The sequence below is a fragment of the Crocodylus porosus genome, unplaced genomic scaffold, assembly GCF_001723895.1.
Source record: "Crocodylus porosus isolate Cpor-Errol unplaced genomic scaffold, CroPor_comp1, whole genome shotgun sequence".
In the NCBI taxonomy this organism is placed as follows: Eukaryota; Metazoa; Chordata; order Crocodylia; family Crocodylidae; genus Crocodylus; species Crocodylus porosus.
The window spans coordinates 2,648,155-2,662,221 of NW_017728945.1; the positions used below are offsets into that span (position 1 = coordinate 2,648,155).

Genomic DNA, 14,067 nt, shown 5'->3' on the forward strand with positions numbered 1-14,067 from the left:
GAGCGCCGTGTGCGGCCCCGCTGCGCCTGGCGCGGCTGCCGCTGGCCCGAGTGAAGGCGCTGGTGAAGGCCGACCCCGACGTGACGCTGGCCAGCCAGGAGGCCGTCTTCGTCCTGGCCCGCGCCGCGGTGAGGGGGCCGGGGCCGGGGCCGGGGCCGAGGGAAGCGCCGCGTCTCCTCCCCCCGCTGCCCCTGCGGCCGGGGGGGTGTTGCTGCCTCGACTGACACCCAGCAGCAGGCGGGTGGTGCGGCGCCCTCGGGCCGCCGCACCCTTCAGCTGCTGTCACGCCCCTCACTAAACGGGGGCCTGGGCCGGTGGGGTGCAAGGTTAGGTGAGCCGCTTCTCGCGGCTGGTGGCTTGGCCCATCTCCTCGGGGCGTGGATGGGCACGGCTGGCTCTTGCTTTGGGCCGTGCCGGGCGCGCCCCCTCACCCAGGCCGGACCAGGCGGGGCGCGGGGCTAGTCGCCCAGAGCTGGGCGCGCAGCAGGCTGTGCCGGTTGACGTGGTGGCGCACGGCGGTCCAAGAGAGGCCTGGCCTGACACTGGGTACCTTTGTGCACTAGCTAGCGAGGTTGTATGTCGCGAGCACCTGGAGGAACCGGAGGTGCGTGGCTGTCACAGCTGCCAAAAGCGCGTGCAGGGCTGCACCGCGCAGGCCTCGCCCGCAGGCTCCTGCGTCCACAGGAGGCCAGAGGAGACGGGATGCCCTGCGAATTTCACCAGGGGAGGATGGGGATAGTCCAGCCCTGACTCCTGAGCCTCTTCTTCTCACCTGGAGCTCTTTGTAGGAAGTGCGAGGAGTTTGCTTGTTGGGTATGTCTGTCTTGCTGTGCACGATCCATGGCAGGAGGCTCCCCTGTTGGACTGTGCAGGTGTTCACTAATGGAGGGATTTTTCCTGTTGAGCTAGAGTGTGTTAGGCACTTTGGGTGTATGTTGTTGCAGCTCTTTGAACACCAGTTGCTCCTGTGGCTGCTGAACAAGTTGGCTTCTTTTTCAGAGGCTTCTCTTGCTCTCTTTTTTGGCTCTTCTTTGGCTCTTTTGAGGTTTTGAAGAGGTATAGTTCATCTCCTGCTGGGCTGTCTGGTCTGGGAGGCTGCAATGTTCCACCTTGTTGCCCTCACTGAAAATACTCTGTAACTAGCTCTGCAATCTCCTTGTGCCTTTTCTTGGGCAGGGTTGGAACATAGATGGTTCTGCGCCAGTTTAGGTTCAAGTCAACCAGAGTGGCGCTGGCTGGCCGGCAGAAGTCTGAGAGTGGCTTTGCTCCCATGTCTGCTTTTCATCAGAGATGTCCCCAGCGTCAGGTTCTTGGGATTCACATACTCGTGATGGTTGTAAGTGCTGTCCAGGAGACTGTAGCCTCCTTTTCTGCCTTAGACTTTATTGCAGAAAGCATTTCTCAGCTGTTAACCAATATAGTGCCCTGTACTTGGGGCTGTCTTGGAAGAGCATTTGGGACCTTCAGTCAATGCAGAATGTGGGAACCCCTTTTCTTAGTTGCATACATTTTATATGAGTATTTTTTTTACCTGTGCTCTACACTGATTCCTAGCTGATTTTTTTTCTAGTTGCAGTTCCAGGTGTTAGGATCAATTAGCTGTAAGTATCCTGGAACCTAAATGGTCTTTCTGGTAACTATTTCCTGGTAGTCTGAAAGAGAACAGGTGGGCTGCTCTTGCTCTTGGTTCCAAGGCTTGCTCTTTTCAAAGCTGGTATGTGGGCACTGGATGAGGTCTTCAACCGTAGACCTTGTTCCCCTCCATGATAAGTCACAGCCTGAGTTTAGTGGCCTTCCAAGCACTGCATATGATGTAGTCACTTGCTACAGTGAAGAAGCTGTCTTGGTAGTGAGAGAAGGTAATTACAAGTCATTGCAGTTTGTCTCTTAAAAGTAGTATCAGCTCTCATAGCAGTGATGGGTATCCCTGACAAATGCCTTACACTGGATTGCACAGCCACGTCAACTCATCCTGTGTCATAATTAACTTTGAGTGGAGCTGTCCTTGAACAGATTGGCCACCTCTTTGAGCGAAAGCAGGGTTGTCTGACTGGCCACACGCGGCCTGCAAGGGGCTAACATGAAGCCTGTGGGCACCGCTACTGCCAGTACTCCTGCTGTTATGGTGGCCAGGGTCTGTGGGATCCCCCTTTCTCTTCTGACTTCTGTTTCCTTTCCTCACTCCTGGGCATGGGACAGCACAGTGCGAGGAGTACTGGGGAGGAGTCTGGCATGCACCCAAGGGAGAGGGGAGCCTGGTTGTGTGCACAGCCAAGAGGGGAGCTGAGCTTCATGCATGCCCGGGAGAGGAACTGGGCTAGTTGGGTTGTGCAGGTGGTCAGGAGAGGAGCTTGGCTGTCCGCATAGTGCATGCGGTGATACCTGTGGGGGTTGCTGACTGCCTTTGTGGTGAGGGGCTCCAGGAGGACCACCCCCACAGTGTGCAGCCCAGCTTGCCTGCAACCTGGGAGACTGTAGCCCGCTGGACCTGTAGCTCCTGCTGCCCAGAAATGGGACGGCCCTTATTGAAGGCAGGGGTCTGTAGCCTTTTAGAGTGATGGGCCACTGGTTGTGACCTGGCTGTCACCATGAACTATTGCTTCTTCCTGCTGCCTTGGGCCACCTCTCCCTTTTATAGTGACACCTGCCTGCACCATGGACCTCCAATCCCTGCCCCAGGGGTAGTGATAAAGCCTAAATTCAGTGATGACGGGGAGCAGTGTGCGCCACGGGGGGTTGCTGCAGGGGGGGATCGACTGCACGGTGCTGGGTGGAGAGGGACAATGTACTGGGCCAAGCTGTGTGCTACTGATACCTTGTGGACCATAGGTTGCTGACCTGGGCTAAAGCTTTGCTTTACATCATTTCCTGGACTTAGAGTACCGCTGGTTCATGGAAGCCCAGACTGGAGCTTCCCAAAGTAAATCCCAAACCAGTTTCGGGTCTTGGGGTATGAATGTTGAGCGTGGGCACAGAGCTGAAGACTGACTCACAGAATCAAAAAAAATATGTTGCGTGTTTACAGCTGATGGTTTGCCAGAGAATAAAAGCAAGAGTCACGTTGTCTTCCCTCGCTGCCTAATGCATGCAGGATGCCTTTGCCATGTTTATACTTTTCCCTGTTATGCAGCAATTGTCTTAATAATGTAATGATTTTGTCAGACAGTCTTGGAGCTGTTCAAGGAAAAGGGAGCCTCTTGACAGGGGTTACAGTTTCCTCCTGAAATTCTGCCTGATTCTGTTTTCTCTGGCTGCTTATAACAAAATGGGCTCACATCTTTCAGTCTTCGTGACAAACTCTTTCTTTCATCCTACAGGAATTGTTTGTTGAAACCATAGCTAAAGATGCTTATGTATATGCCCAGCAAGGAAAAAGGAAAACTCTTCAGAGAAAAGACTTGGGTAGGAAGAATATTCCTGTGCTAACCTTTGTCAGTAAAGCTGCTAGAATAAATGTTTTCCATCTGTTTCTATTTGTGAAGTGACATTTGTAGGTGCAGATTTAAAACTTTACCCTCTTGTTCCCAGAGATGAAAGGAAGACTACACAGTACAACCTTTTACTTACAGCCTCCAAAATGAGTGAATTTATGCGACTAGTTGCTGTAGAAGTTTAATGTGATCTATTCAAAATACTTCTGCACGTAGTGTATTTATTCAGTTCCTAGATGAGTTTTTCCCCCCATTAACCATGGAGGCGGGTTGCCCTGCTGTCTTGGATTTGGGTAGAAGGTGGCAAGGGAGCAGGGAGCTGCTGCAACTCTGGCGCTTACCCAGGGTCGGGTGCAGAGCTACAGCTGCTGCCTGCCCCCTGGCTCCCCCACTGCCTCTGTCCCTGCCTTCTCCCCCCACCTCTGCCCTTTCTGCTGCTTATCCACTAGCTCTGGCATGGCACCAGCCCTGCTTCAGCCTGGGGCACAAAGTGGGTGGGTTAGGGCTGGAGCAGGCAATATGCTCCGTGCCCTGGCTGGAGCGGGGCTGGAGATGAGCCAGAGGCAAGGTGGCAGGCAAGGGGCAGAGGCTGCAGGGGAGGGGGAGTCAGGCACTAGCGGGTGCAGGGGTGGGGGAGACAAGTTACTGGGGGGCAGGGTATAAGAGATTTCTGCATTTTCCATGTATAGAATCTAATTATTTGGTGGGAGGGGTCATCTTAAATTTAGAGTAATCTTGGATTTGGGTAAATACAGTAATTTGGTATCCTCCTGCCTACCCTACGCAGCACCATCTGCTTTAGAGAAGGTTGCTGGAATCCCTGTTCTGGGTACTTATGGAGTAAAGTATTGTTAATGGTGGTTGGGATTCTTAATATCTTTCTACCTATGTAGACTTCCTTTTTTACCTGTTCATATAGCACAGATATTGTGTGTCTGGATAATGTCAAGATGTGACTGCATGAGATAATAACTTTGGTACGTGCTGTCACACAAAGCTCTAAACTCTGTTTGATTTAGGCCCAAATCATAGTGTTTGTTAAATGAAAAGGTTAAAAACCCCAAGCTTAATACAAATGGTTCTATGAATGGTTAAAAATTGGATGAAAAGGTATTTTGGGAAGGGGACTTTTACCCCATTGTCAGATTAGTATAGACTTGGAGGCATTTTTGCCTTCCTCTGAAGTGGGAGAGTGTAGCCCTCTTCCTCGCATCCAGAGATGTGGGTTTTACAGAAAATTTTGAATTGGAAAATTTTCCAGTGTCCTAAATAAGTGTGATCTGATTTAGCATGTTTATTTGACTTACATTTAGTAAACAAAATGACAAAAGTACCCCCATGTTAATTTTATGCCCCAAGAGCCACAGGTATTTGAACTGAAATAGCTGATAAGGAAAAAAAATGAAATACAGCACACTTAATATGGGTTAAATGTTATATTCAAACAAATCCAAAGCTTTATGAGGAAAGAAATTATTTTAATGGGAATACTTGTAAAAATGTAAAATACACAATAGCATGCACTCCCCTTACATTGTTTGTTTAAATTTAAGAAAAAAACTGAAGGCGCTGAAAACTGTCGACACACTAATTTTAGCATACCCAAAGAACTGTGCATGATATGCTGCACTTTGATTTTGATTTGACCTGCACAGCCAATTAGGTGAAACCATAACTTGATTTTTGGTTTGGATTATGATGTGAGTGTATTTACCCTCCTGTGTACAAATCAGTAAAACGTATATATACTCTCTCGCACAGTTCCTAGGGATAATCAGCTGAAATACATTAATTACAACTTTGAAACTGCCAACCTTGCCTAATATTGTACTGGCAACCATTCATTGTTACTAATGAATTTTATGAAACAATGAATTTTTAGAAATGGAAAATTTCTCACAGAAAAATAAAGCACTGGAAAATGTTCTGCCCCGCATCTCTGCTCAGATCTCTCAAGTGCATTTTAATAACACTTGGAGAAGCAGGACATTGATCACCATTGCCCCCTGCTTTACCTGTGACAAGTTAGAGTGCTGCGCCTTGTAGTTGTGCAGCAGGGTTGCTTGTGTAGTTTTAGTAATAGGTTAGACAAGGTTTTATATGGGATGGTTTGGATAGGGACGATCCTGCTGCAAGGGGATGGACTAGATGACCTCCGGAGCTCTACTTTTTTATGATTTGCATTTTTCTATTTGTATTAAATGTTTTCCTTCATTTTGTTTGGCAGATAATGCCATTGAAGCCATTGATGAGTTTGCTTTTCTGGAAGGTGAGTTTCTGTATGCCTTGATTTCATTTTTACTTTGTGCTTGTACATACATTGTCTCCATATTTAGAAAGGAAGAATCTAAAATCAGTCTTTTAAGATGTTTCTGCCATGGGCTTTCATAGCTAATGGCTCACCTGATAGCGCTGCACTCAGCATTAGAAACTGTGGTTAAGCTTTGATAAGTTACAGCATTTGCCCTTGGCAGCTTGCAAAATAGTTTCAGTTGTTTTTATATCTGTACTTTTTTCTGACCCTAGTGATTTTCCCCTCTGAATTTTTAGGCACTTTGGACTGACCTGGCCAGGAAAGGAGTTGTAAGAAGAAAGGGACTGGGAACACCTGCTGGGAAGACGCATGGGATGAGATTTTCAAAACAGTCAATGGGAATGGGACTCATCTACTTAGTTTAAATAACGGTGTCTGTGTTTTACAGACTGCTTTGAATGTCTTGATCATAATGTTTTGTATAAAGTTTAAGTTGTTATAGTTCTTTATTTTAAATACATATTTTTCATAAATACTTTGTATGTCAGCGTACTGTGTCCTCCAGGTCACATTTCAGAACTCATCTCAAACTTGGTGTATAACACAGCAATAGCGCAGTATAGCAATGCTGTATTTGCGTCTATTCTAAAATTCTCCATTGATAAAAAGCTTTGAGGATGGATTGAACCTGCCTCTGAGGTCTGATTATAGTTGTTATTTTTATGGAAATGTATTTCTTTTCTGTATGTTTGTCTCCTGGCCAAACAGAATTCAACATTTCTTGACTAATAAATGTGCTGCCCTGAGTCTTTTCTAGGGAGGGCGGCATATATAGTTTCTTCTCTTTCTGTGCATGTGGGCAGGGAGAGGGCATTCTTGCATGCAGGAGAGGAAAAGCTGGCCTTGCAATCAGTTTTTTATATCGCTGGCTTGACAAATCTAGTCAGTACTGTGGAGATGCCAGTTGAGGCTCCATAGTTAAAGTTGGGTTGAGTTTTTTTCCTCTTATAGCAGGGATGCAAACTCCTACATATGGAAAATAGAACATTATCCTTCCCAAAATTGCATCATCACAATCCCTTGGTTCAAGGATGACTTGCCATAGTTCATTGATGGGTCTTGAGGTGACTTGAGTCCAATTCTTGAGCCACAGATCTGCCTGCAGAATTTACAGGTTTTCTCAGGGAAAAGTGGGCTGTAGGCCTGGATTTCCCTCTCTTCCTTCCTCCAGTCTCTCCTGTGCTTCAAGGGCAAGATGCTTTACCTCAAAGCAGGCTGCCTTTTGATTGGGGTTGTCACACGATTGGAATCAGTTTAGCCGTAGTATTAATTTTCTAGAAATTTACAAGGAACTCCATAGATAAGAAGCTAAAGCATAAATTAAAAATGTGTCCTTTAATAAAAGTAGAATGTGCTGTCTCTTTTTCACCCTGGGCACCTTACTAAAGGAAGAACGTGGAGTTTTCAGACTTTCAGTATTGTTAAAATGCCCTGTAACCTTATACATAGGTGGCACATGGCATTTTTTTTCTTGATCTACTAATGCATGTTTTTTTCCCTTTTATCTTTCCAAAGTGAAGTTCTTCTGTTTTACTACAGAGAATTCAGTGAAGAATGAAACTTTCATAATGGTTTGATATCTTTCATTGTGATAGCCCACAAGATACCCTTATGAGAGGAGGCTGCAAGATACCACTCAGAGAGCTGCTTCCTGCTGACAGACAGCACAAGGTGTGCATGTTCTCCCTGAGGTTATCTTGCTCTGGCTGTTGAGATTGATGGGAAATGCTAGCCATTTTGAAAAAGGCCTCCTACCTGAAGGCAGTGTTGACCTTGGTTTCACTGAAAGCAAAAAGAGGTGGCAACCATTTGGAAAAAGGATAATTCTTTGTGAGCTTCTCTTAAGATGTATTAGTGTTATGGAACAAAGGTCAAAATAATGCCATTAATTATCGTATATAATTTCAAAAGATGCTTATTGCAGCAAATTTTTCTCTGCTGGTATACAGGGGAATGCAAGAAAGTGCAGTGATGCAGGAAGAATTTGGAGGACAAGGAAAAAGGAAGAAAATGGGGTATATGTTTAGCTGCTTTAGCAAAATAATGCAGCTATAAAATCAGCTAACTGGCCTGTATGTTCTGACTGCTTTGAGCTGATACCCTCTAGCTGATTTGCCCATATGCTGTATCAGTGAATCTGATTGGAATTTAAAATTGGAATTTAACATTATTAATGACTGAAAGTATATCTCCAAAACAGTTCTTTATATAGACCTTTGAATCAAAAAGAAATTCCCTGACATAGTATCAAGATAGAATTAAAATTCAGAGCACGTACAGGAGTTAAGGGTGAAATGTGGGAATAACATCCAAATTAAGTGTGTTAAACTGGAATTTAACAATTAAAGTAAAAACAAATGTAAACATTTAAAACTGTAGAAATGAAATGCATGCAATTTTAACTAGCAGTTTGTCCTTTTCTATCTAAAATTTTTCAGTGAGTTTTCTGCCTCATTTAAAAACAAAAACATTTGTTTCCTTAGAGCCAAAATCTACACTGATATAAACAGCATGTGTTATTTGGTGGTGCTGAGCTAGATGTAAAATAAATGCACATTACAGTTGTGCAACTTGGCTAGATGTGCCATCTGTACATCGGGGTGTGCAAAATCTTACTTGTATTTGATGTTACGTGGGGAGCAGTTCAGGCCTGTTGTGAGCAAATGTAACCTGCAGTGAAGTTGGGAGAGGCTGAAGAAGGGTCCACATGTGAAAGTCTGGGGTGTGAGATGCCTTAAAATTTATCTTAAATGTTCCTGTCAGTTGCTTTTCCTGCTACATCTCCCTTGGCCCTCTGACCCATTGAGCCTAGTTCTAGCTTCAGAAATGTGGTTTGTCTCTTCAACTTCCCTAACTTTAGCAATCGTTGCACCTGGTAGGAGTTGAGCCCTTTGGTCATAAGTTGCATTTGTTCACCTATGTCTTGAATGTCAGATGAGTGCCAGTGACTAGACTGCCTGCTGGCTCAGTCCCATGTTGGTGCTGGATCTGGCACAGACCTTTCCATGAGGACCAAACCTACTTTCTTCTAATTACATTTGACCAACTTGACACTGAGCTCTTAACAATAATGCCCTCATAATGAAAACCTAATAAGGCAGGCATTCATAATATGCCTTAGGGCTAACAGAAGATACCAAAGTTAGTGCCTGGTGAAAATATCTCTTCACCTCAGAAATCCCAGCCCAAATCCTAATTTGTGTGTTGCCTTTTGAGAATCAGTCAACCTTTGTGTCTCTCTATGTGTAGAATGGGCCTAGTAATAACCTGGAAGCATATAGCACTTTTTACCCCCATATCTCAAAGCTCATAAAAAGATGACAAAGCATGACTAGCCCCATTTTTCAGGCAACCTGATTAAGTAAGTACATTTGAATCTGTGTTCCTGATGTACCTAAATTGGACTGCTCGTTTTAGAGGTCCAGGCATCTGTTCCGAAGATTTCTGTACTCTTCCATGACTGCCTTTTTTTAACCTTCCTTACATATTCTGTAGTGGGAGTAAAAATACTTGCCTTGTACTGAAATTAGAAATATGTGGTCTTCCTACATAACAGGGTGATGCAAAGAGAATGGAGGTCATATAGCAGACTAGGTGAGAACAGAATTCAAGATCTTTTGGCTCCCAATCTAGTTGACCTTCCCCCACAAAAAGAAGCCATTACAGAAGGAATGCCTGTCCGTGGCAGTCTATTTTATCAGATTCATGTCTATGTCTTTATCAGTCTACATGTCTATGACAATCCACTTTATCAGATTGTCAAGGGAGAATACAAGCGAATTCAGTTTAGGCCTACATCTGGAAACGAGCTCTGGAGGCCTCTGCCTGTAAATACCGTTTGAGATACTAGGGTCTGATTGTTTCAGCGCTATCGAGCACCTTCAAATGAAGTCTATGGAATGTGCATGTGCTTAGACCCTTCAAATGTTAGGCCCTGGTCTCAAGTTTGGTATTTGTAGATTATACCCAAGTCATTGAGGGCAAAACTGAACTGCCTGTGTTTACGGCTGGCTACCCAAAAATGGAGGCATCCAAAATTAGTGGAGACTTGCAAAAGTAGGTCGTACTGTACTGCTAAGTTAGCTCTACAGACATGTAGCATGCAACCGTTCATAGGTGCACACTTCTGACAACATTGCTGCTATGGATGCTTACGTGATTTTCAAATGTGGGTGTTTCTGTTGAATTGAAATAATTTCCTTTAGATAAAGGAAAGCTGCTGCTCCTGGGAAGGATGATTTTCTTGTCCAAGTCAGGGTCAAAATCTTTGGCTATGAAACAGTTGAAACAAAAGTTGTAACATATTTGTATCTTGTGGACAGTGCACTTTATTTGCACTCTGCTAAGAATGGGTTAGCTGATTTTGCCCTACATGAACAAACATGAAATTCACCTCCAGGCCTTTCAGTTTTTTAGTCTGGAAAACATCCGTTTCAAAGATGAAGGTTTCATAAAGTTCTGAGTGACTAAGAACTAGGGATGTAACAACAGAAGTCTTCTGGTAAACTTAGTAGATTTGCCATAACTCATTCTAGTTATGAGGAGGTGTTAAGATGATATATTGGCCAACAAACGCAATGTGGTCTGGGTACCACTGTTTAAATTCAGACTGTTCTGATCTGCACAGCACCAGGGGTCTCATTTGTCAAGGGAGAATTTACAGCCTCCCACTTGTGCACAGGTGTTTGTGTGAAACTCAGTGTTTCAGCTCTCTCCTAATGATGATTTTCTTTCTCTCCTTGTCATGTGCATACACAGTAATGCACCCCTTCACAATAAGGAGTCTGCAATCAGCCCACATGCCCTAATAAGATTTCCAGAAACCCAGTTCAACCAGTTGTGAGCAGAGAAAGTAGACATCAGGATCTCCTTATAATTATAATCATCTTGCTAACAAGAGAACTTTCATCCCAGCACCTTTCCATAAGGCCTTGCTCAACCCACATCTGGCCCGCTACATGGATTAGCTGTGTTGATCTGAAGTCAAGCAGTAGGAAGGGCAGGGTGGCACCTTAGAGGCTAGATAATTCATAGAGCCCTAAGCTGTCCAAGGAGGCAAGCGTGCTTCATCAGATGCTAAGAATGCATGCTCATGAAAGCTCATGCCTCCCTGAACCAACTGGTCTTTTCCAGTTGCAGTGTCAGCCCCCACCCCTCCCCTCCCAAAGATGCATACAATGCAACAGAAGCATTTTTCAGTGCACTTTCTCCTTGCTCGCTACCTTGTGCCCTCAGTTCTGTGCCCCCAGCCCTTCTTCCTTCTCTGTGCTCACAGCTGTCTCAGAGATGTAAGTACTGTAGTCGGTTCTGCTGCCTGGGTGGTGGCAGTGCATGGTGTAGGAGCAGTGGCCAGAGGTTTGCTGCTGTAGTGCGGGGATGTTACCTCTTTTTTTTGCTGCCAGCATGTGTTGAGTGGCCATTTAAACACTAATGTTCACCTGCAAAAAAAGGTGACATCTTCCCCTGCAGCAGTGAGTCTTTTGCTACTGCTCCTGCACCATGTGCCACCTCTGCCAAGGGTACTGTGTGCTGCTGCTGTTACTCTGCCCACCTCTGCCAAAGCTGGAGCTGCTGCAGGGAAGGTGCAGGCTTTATGGGAGGGTGCAAGAGATGGCAGGGCGAGGCACCCTCCCCCACTTAGGCAGCACTCAGGATTTGTGCCCCACACAAGCATCCATTGTTACACTACTGATCTGCCATCTCTGCTTATTGCCCCTGTACTGTGATCACTCACTCAACAGCTTGTGCAGCAGATGCCACTATGTTAAAGTTTCTTGTTCTAGTCTATTGAGAGAGGCAGTTTTCCGTGTTATCCTGAAGTTAGGCCAAAGGCAAGGAAAGGTCGCACCTTAGAGACTAATTTGCTCACAAAATATTTAAATTGCTTTCTTACTTTCTATTTAGTACCCCTACTCTCTGCAAGTCCATCCATAGCACCTAACAAAGCAGGCTGCTCCCTGTGAAAACTTACGCCTCTCTGAATAAGTTAGTCTCCAAGAGCCTTGGTACATGCTCAATTTGTGCCATTCCAAATCTATGGCATGTTGGGATGTAAAAAGAGCAGGCCACGTTCATGTTTGAGCGTGAGCTTGCACTGCTTGTGCTCCACCACTGTGGGGATGCTGAGCCGATATTCTGGCCCCCCAGGATGGCAATGTTTTTAGGCAGTGCCAAAACCCCTCACAACCTCGACTTATAAGATGTTGGCGTGCCAGCGGCAGATGGCAGGGCAGCTGTGACCCAGTCCTTGTTGTGACAGCACAGCTTTGGCCTCTTCCCCAAGGCATGCGTGCCAAGCAAAATGTCTTCGTGTGCCATGCTCTGGCACTCGTGCCAGGGGTTGCCAAACCCTGTTCAAGCTAGTCTTGCTCCCAGGATTTCTGAGAACTACCCCAAGGAAAGCACCAATTGACTGATGTCACTCCCAGCCTGCTCCAGCTAGTGGGGAAGCTAAGGTTAGGGCTGGGGGCTGGTGGGCTTGTGAGGGAAACTGAGGCATGGGGGGAAAGGGGAGGCAGATGTGCAGAGGCGCCTTTCACTCCTTCCCTGGATGCCCTGGTAAAATCTTAACCTGGGTAAAATGTAAGAAGGACCAATGGGCCAGTTCACAGCCTATTTGAATGATGGTTAATTATTGCCTCCAAGCTGGGAATGGAAAGTCAACCCCTCTCTCTCAACCTCATCCCAACCCTATTTCCTGCCATCAAGCTGCGTCCCTTGGGCACTGCTCGCACCACACCAATTTCTTTGGGGAGTTTCTGGGGCTGCCTTTCTCCCAGGGTTTTTATATTGATTGCTGCCCTCTTAAGAGTAGAGCTCAAACTGAATGAGAGATTGGCCTCGGAGCAGGAGAGAAGGCAGGGAGTGGTGCATCCTGGGATGCTGGAGGAAAGTGATGTCTTGAGCGTGTGTCTGCTCACACTCTGGAGTGTCGCAAATGCATTTCGGACAGCATAAAATGAACGTGCACCAGGGCCATAAGGTGCCATGCTGCCCTGCCTTCATGCCAGTCAATCCTGACCTTTTCCAGCTCTGCATGCTGTCCGCTCTGTTCCTATAGCCCTCGTGTAACAGCATGAGCCTCTGCCACCTGCACATGTGGCTTTTTTGCAATTAGGAAGAAAAGTGCTTTTTGCAGTCAAGGTAATTCAGATGAATTAGCTAAACTTAAATGAAAAAATCCCATTTTTGTAGGCTGGACAAGGCATAAGGGCTCATTCTAGGGAGTTATGTTGCAACCCCAAGAAGCCAAGGGTCTTCTTCATGGCTCAGGAATTAATTACACATTTTTAATTGATCAGGAAAGAAAGCAAGCTCTTCCTAGTTCAAGGTTTTTGGTCAAAGGAAAAAGAGGCTGAAAGGAAGGCCAGGGTATCTGAGATCTGCACTTCCTTTTCTATATCAAAGACTAGTTTTAGTGTGAAGTCTGGTGTTGAAAAGTGGCAAAAGAAGATTATCTCTAGATAAAAGGCCATTGATTGCAGTGGATAAGACAAGAACTTGAGAGGCCCTTTCAAATTAGGCAACTTAAAGGTAACTCCAAGCTACCCAGAGTTTAATAAAGTTAAAAGCGGTGGTGAGAACAAAGACTCCCTAGGGAGAAATCCCCCAGCCTGAGGAAAAAAGCCTGTCATTTCAAAGAAAGGCTTTGAAGTTTGCCTGGAACCAGCTCCCCTAGACAAGCAGTTAATGAGATTCCACTAGGACATGGGTCACTTTGGTGTTTCTTTAGATCACCGTCTTGGGAACATTTGTCAACACTATAGACATCCATTTGATTCAGAGGCAAGCACCTTCTTGCATGCTCAAGGTATAAATAGCTGAGACAGCAATACTGGAGACAATTCAGTATCTTCAAGGGTGCAGCTATGTGGCTTCTTGCCCCAACTACAGTGCTTCTGATTGGCCTCTTCTGCGCTCCCAGCTTTGTCAGTAAGTTCCCTTTCTCTTCTTATCCTCTGGTTTTTAGCACTTTTGGTTCTGATCTTTGGAAACAAAGTACTGGTACTTGTGAATTAACACGATGGGTTGCTATAGCTGATATTGGATGCATCCTTTATTGGGCGATGACATCTTCGACTTGCCTGCTCCATCTTCTACAGAGCACTGAGCTGATTCTTAGCACTCAGCAAATAACTTCGGGCTGATTTGTAGGAGGAAGTCACTGTGCTGGAAGTTGGAATGGGAATTTACAGTGCACTTGCTGGTCCATGCTAACCCTCTGGGTGAATGTTCTCAGTAAGCCCCCTTTTAAATTCACCTAGCATACATAGCAGTAACTGCTCTGTGTAGATAAGCCTTTAGTCCCCCCCCGGCAAGAAA

At 45.6% G+C, this 14,067-nt stretch overlaps 1 protein-coding gene across 1 annotated transcript in view; it reads left to right on the forward strand.

The window, feature by feature from the left end:
- POLE4 (DNA polymerase epsilon 4, accessory subunit) overlaps positions 1-6,524 on the forward strand; it is a 6,910-nt gene extending 386 nt beyond the window's left edge. The window contains exons 2-5 of the mRNA XM_019550680.1: positions 4-128; positions 3,318-3,402; positions 5,659-5,700; positions 5,982-6,524. Coding sequence (XP_019406225.1) covers positions 4-128; positions 3,318-3,402; positions 5,659-5,700; positions 5,982-5,995 — 266 coding nt within the window. The 3' untranslated portion in view covers positions 5,996-6,524. The remainder of the gene's footprint in view (positions 1-3; positions 129-3,317; positions 3,403-5,658; positions 5,701-5,981) is intronic.
- The last annotated feature ends 7,543 nt before the right edge of the window (positions 6,525-14,067 follow it).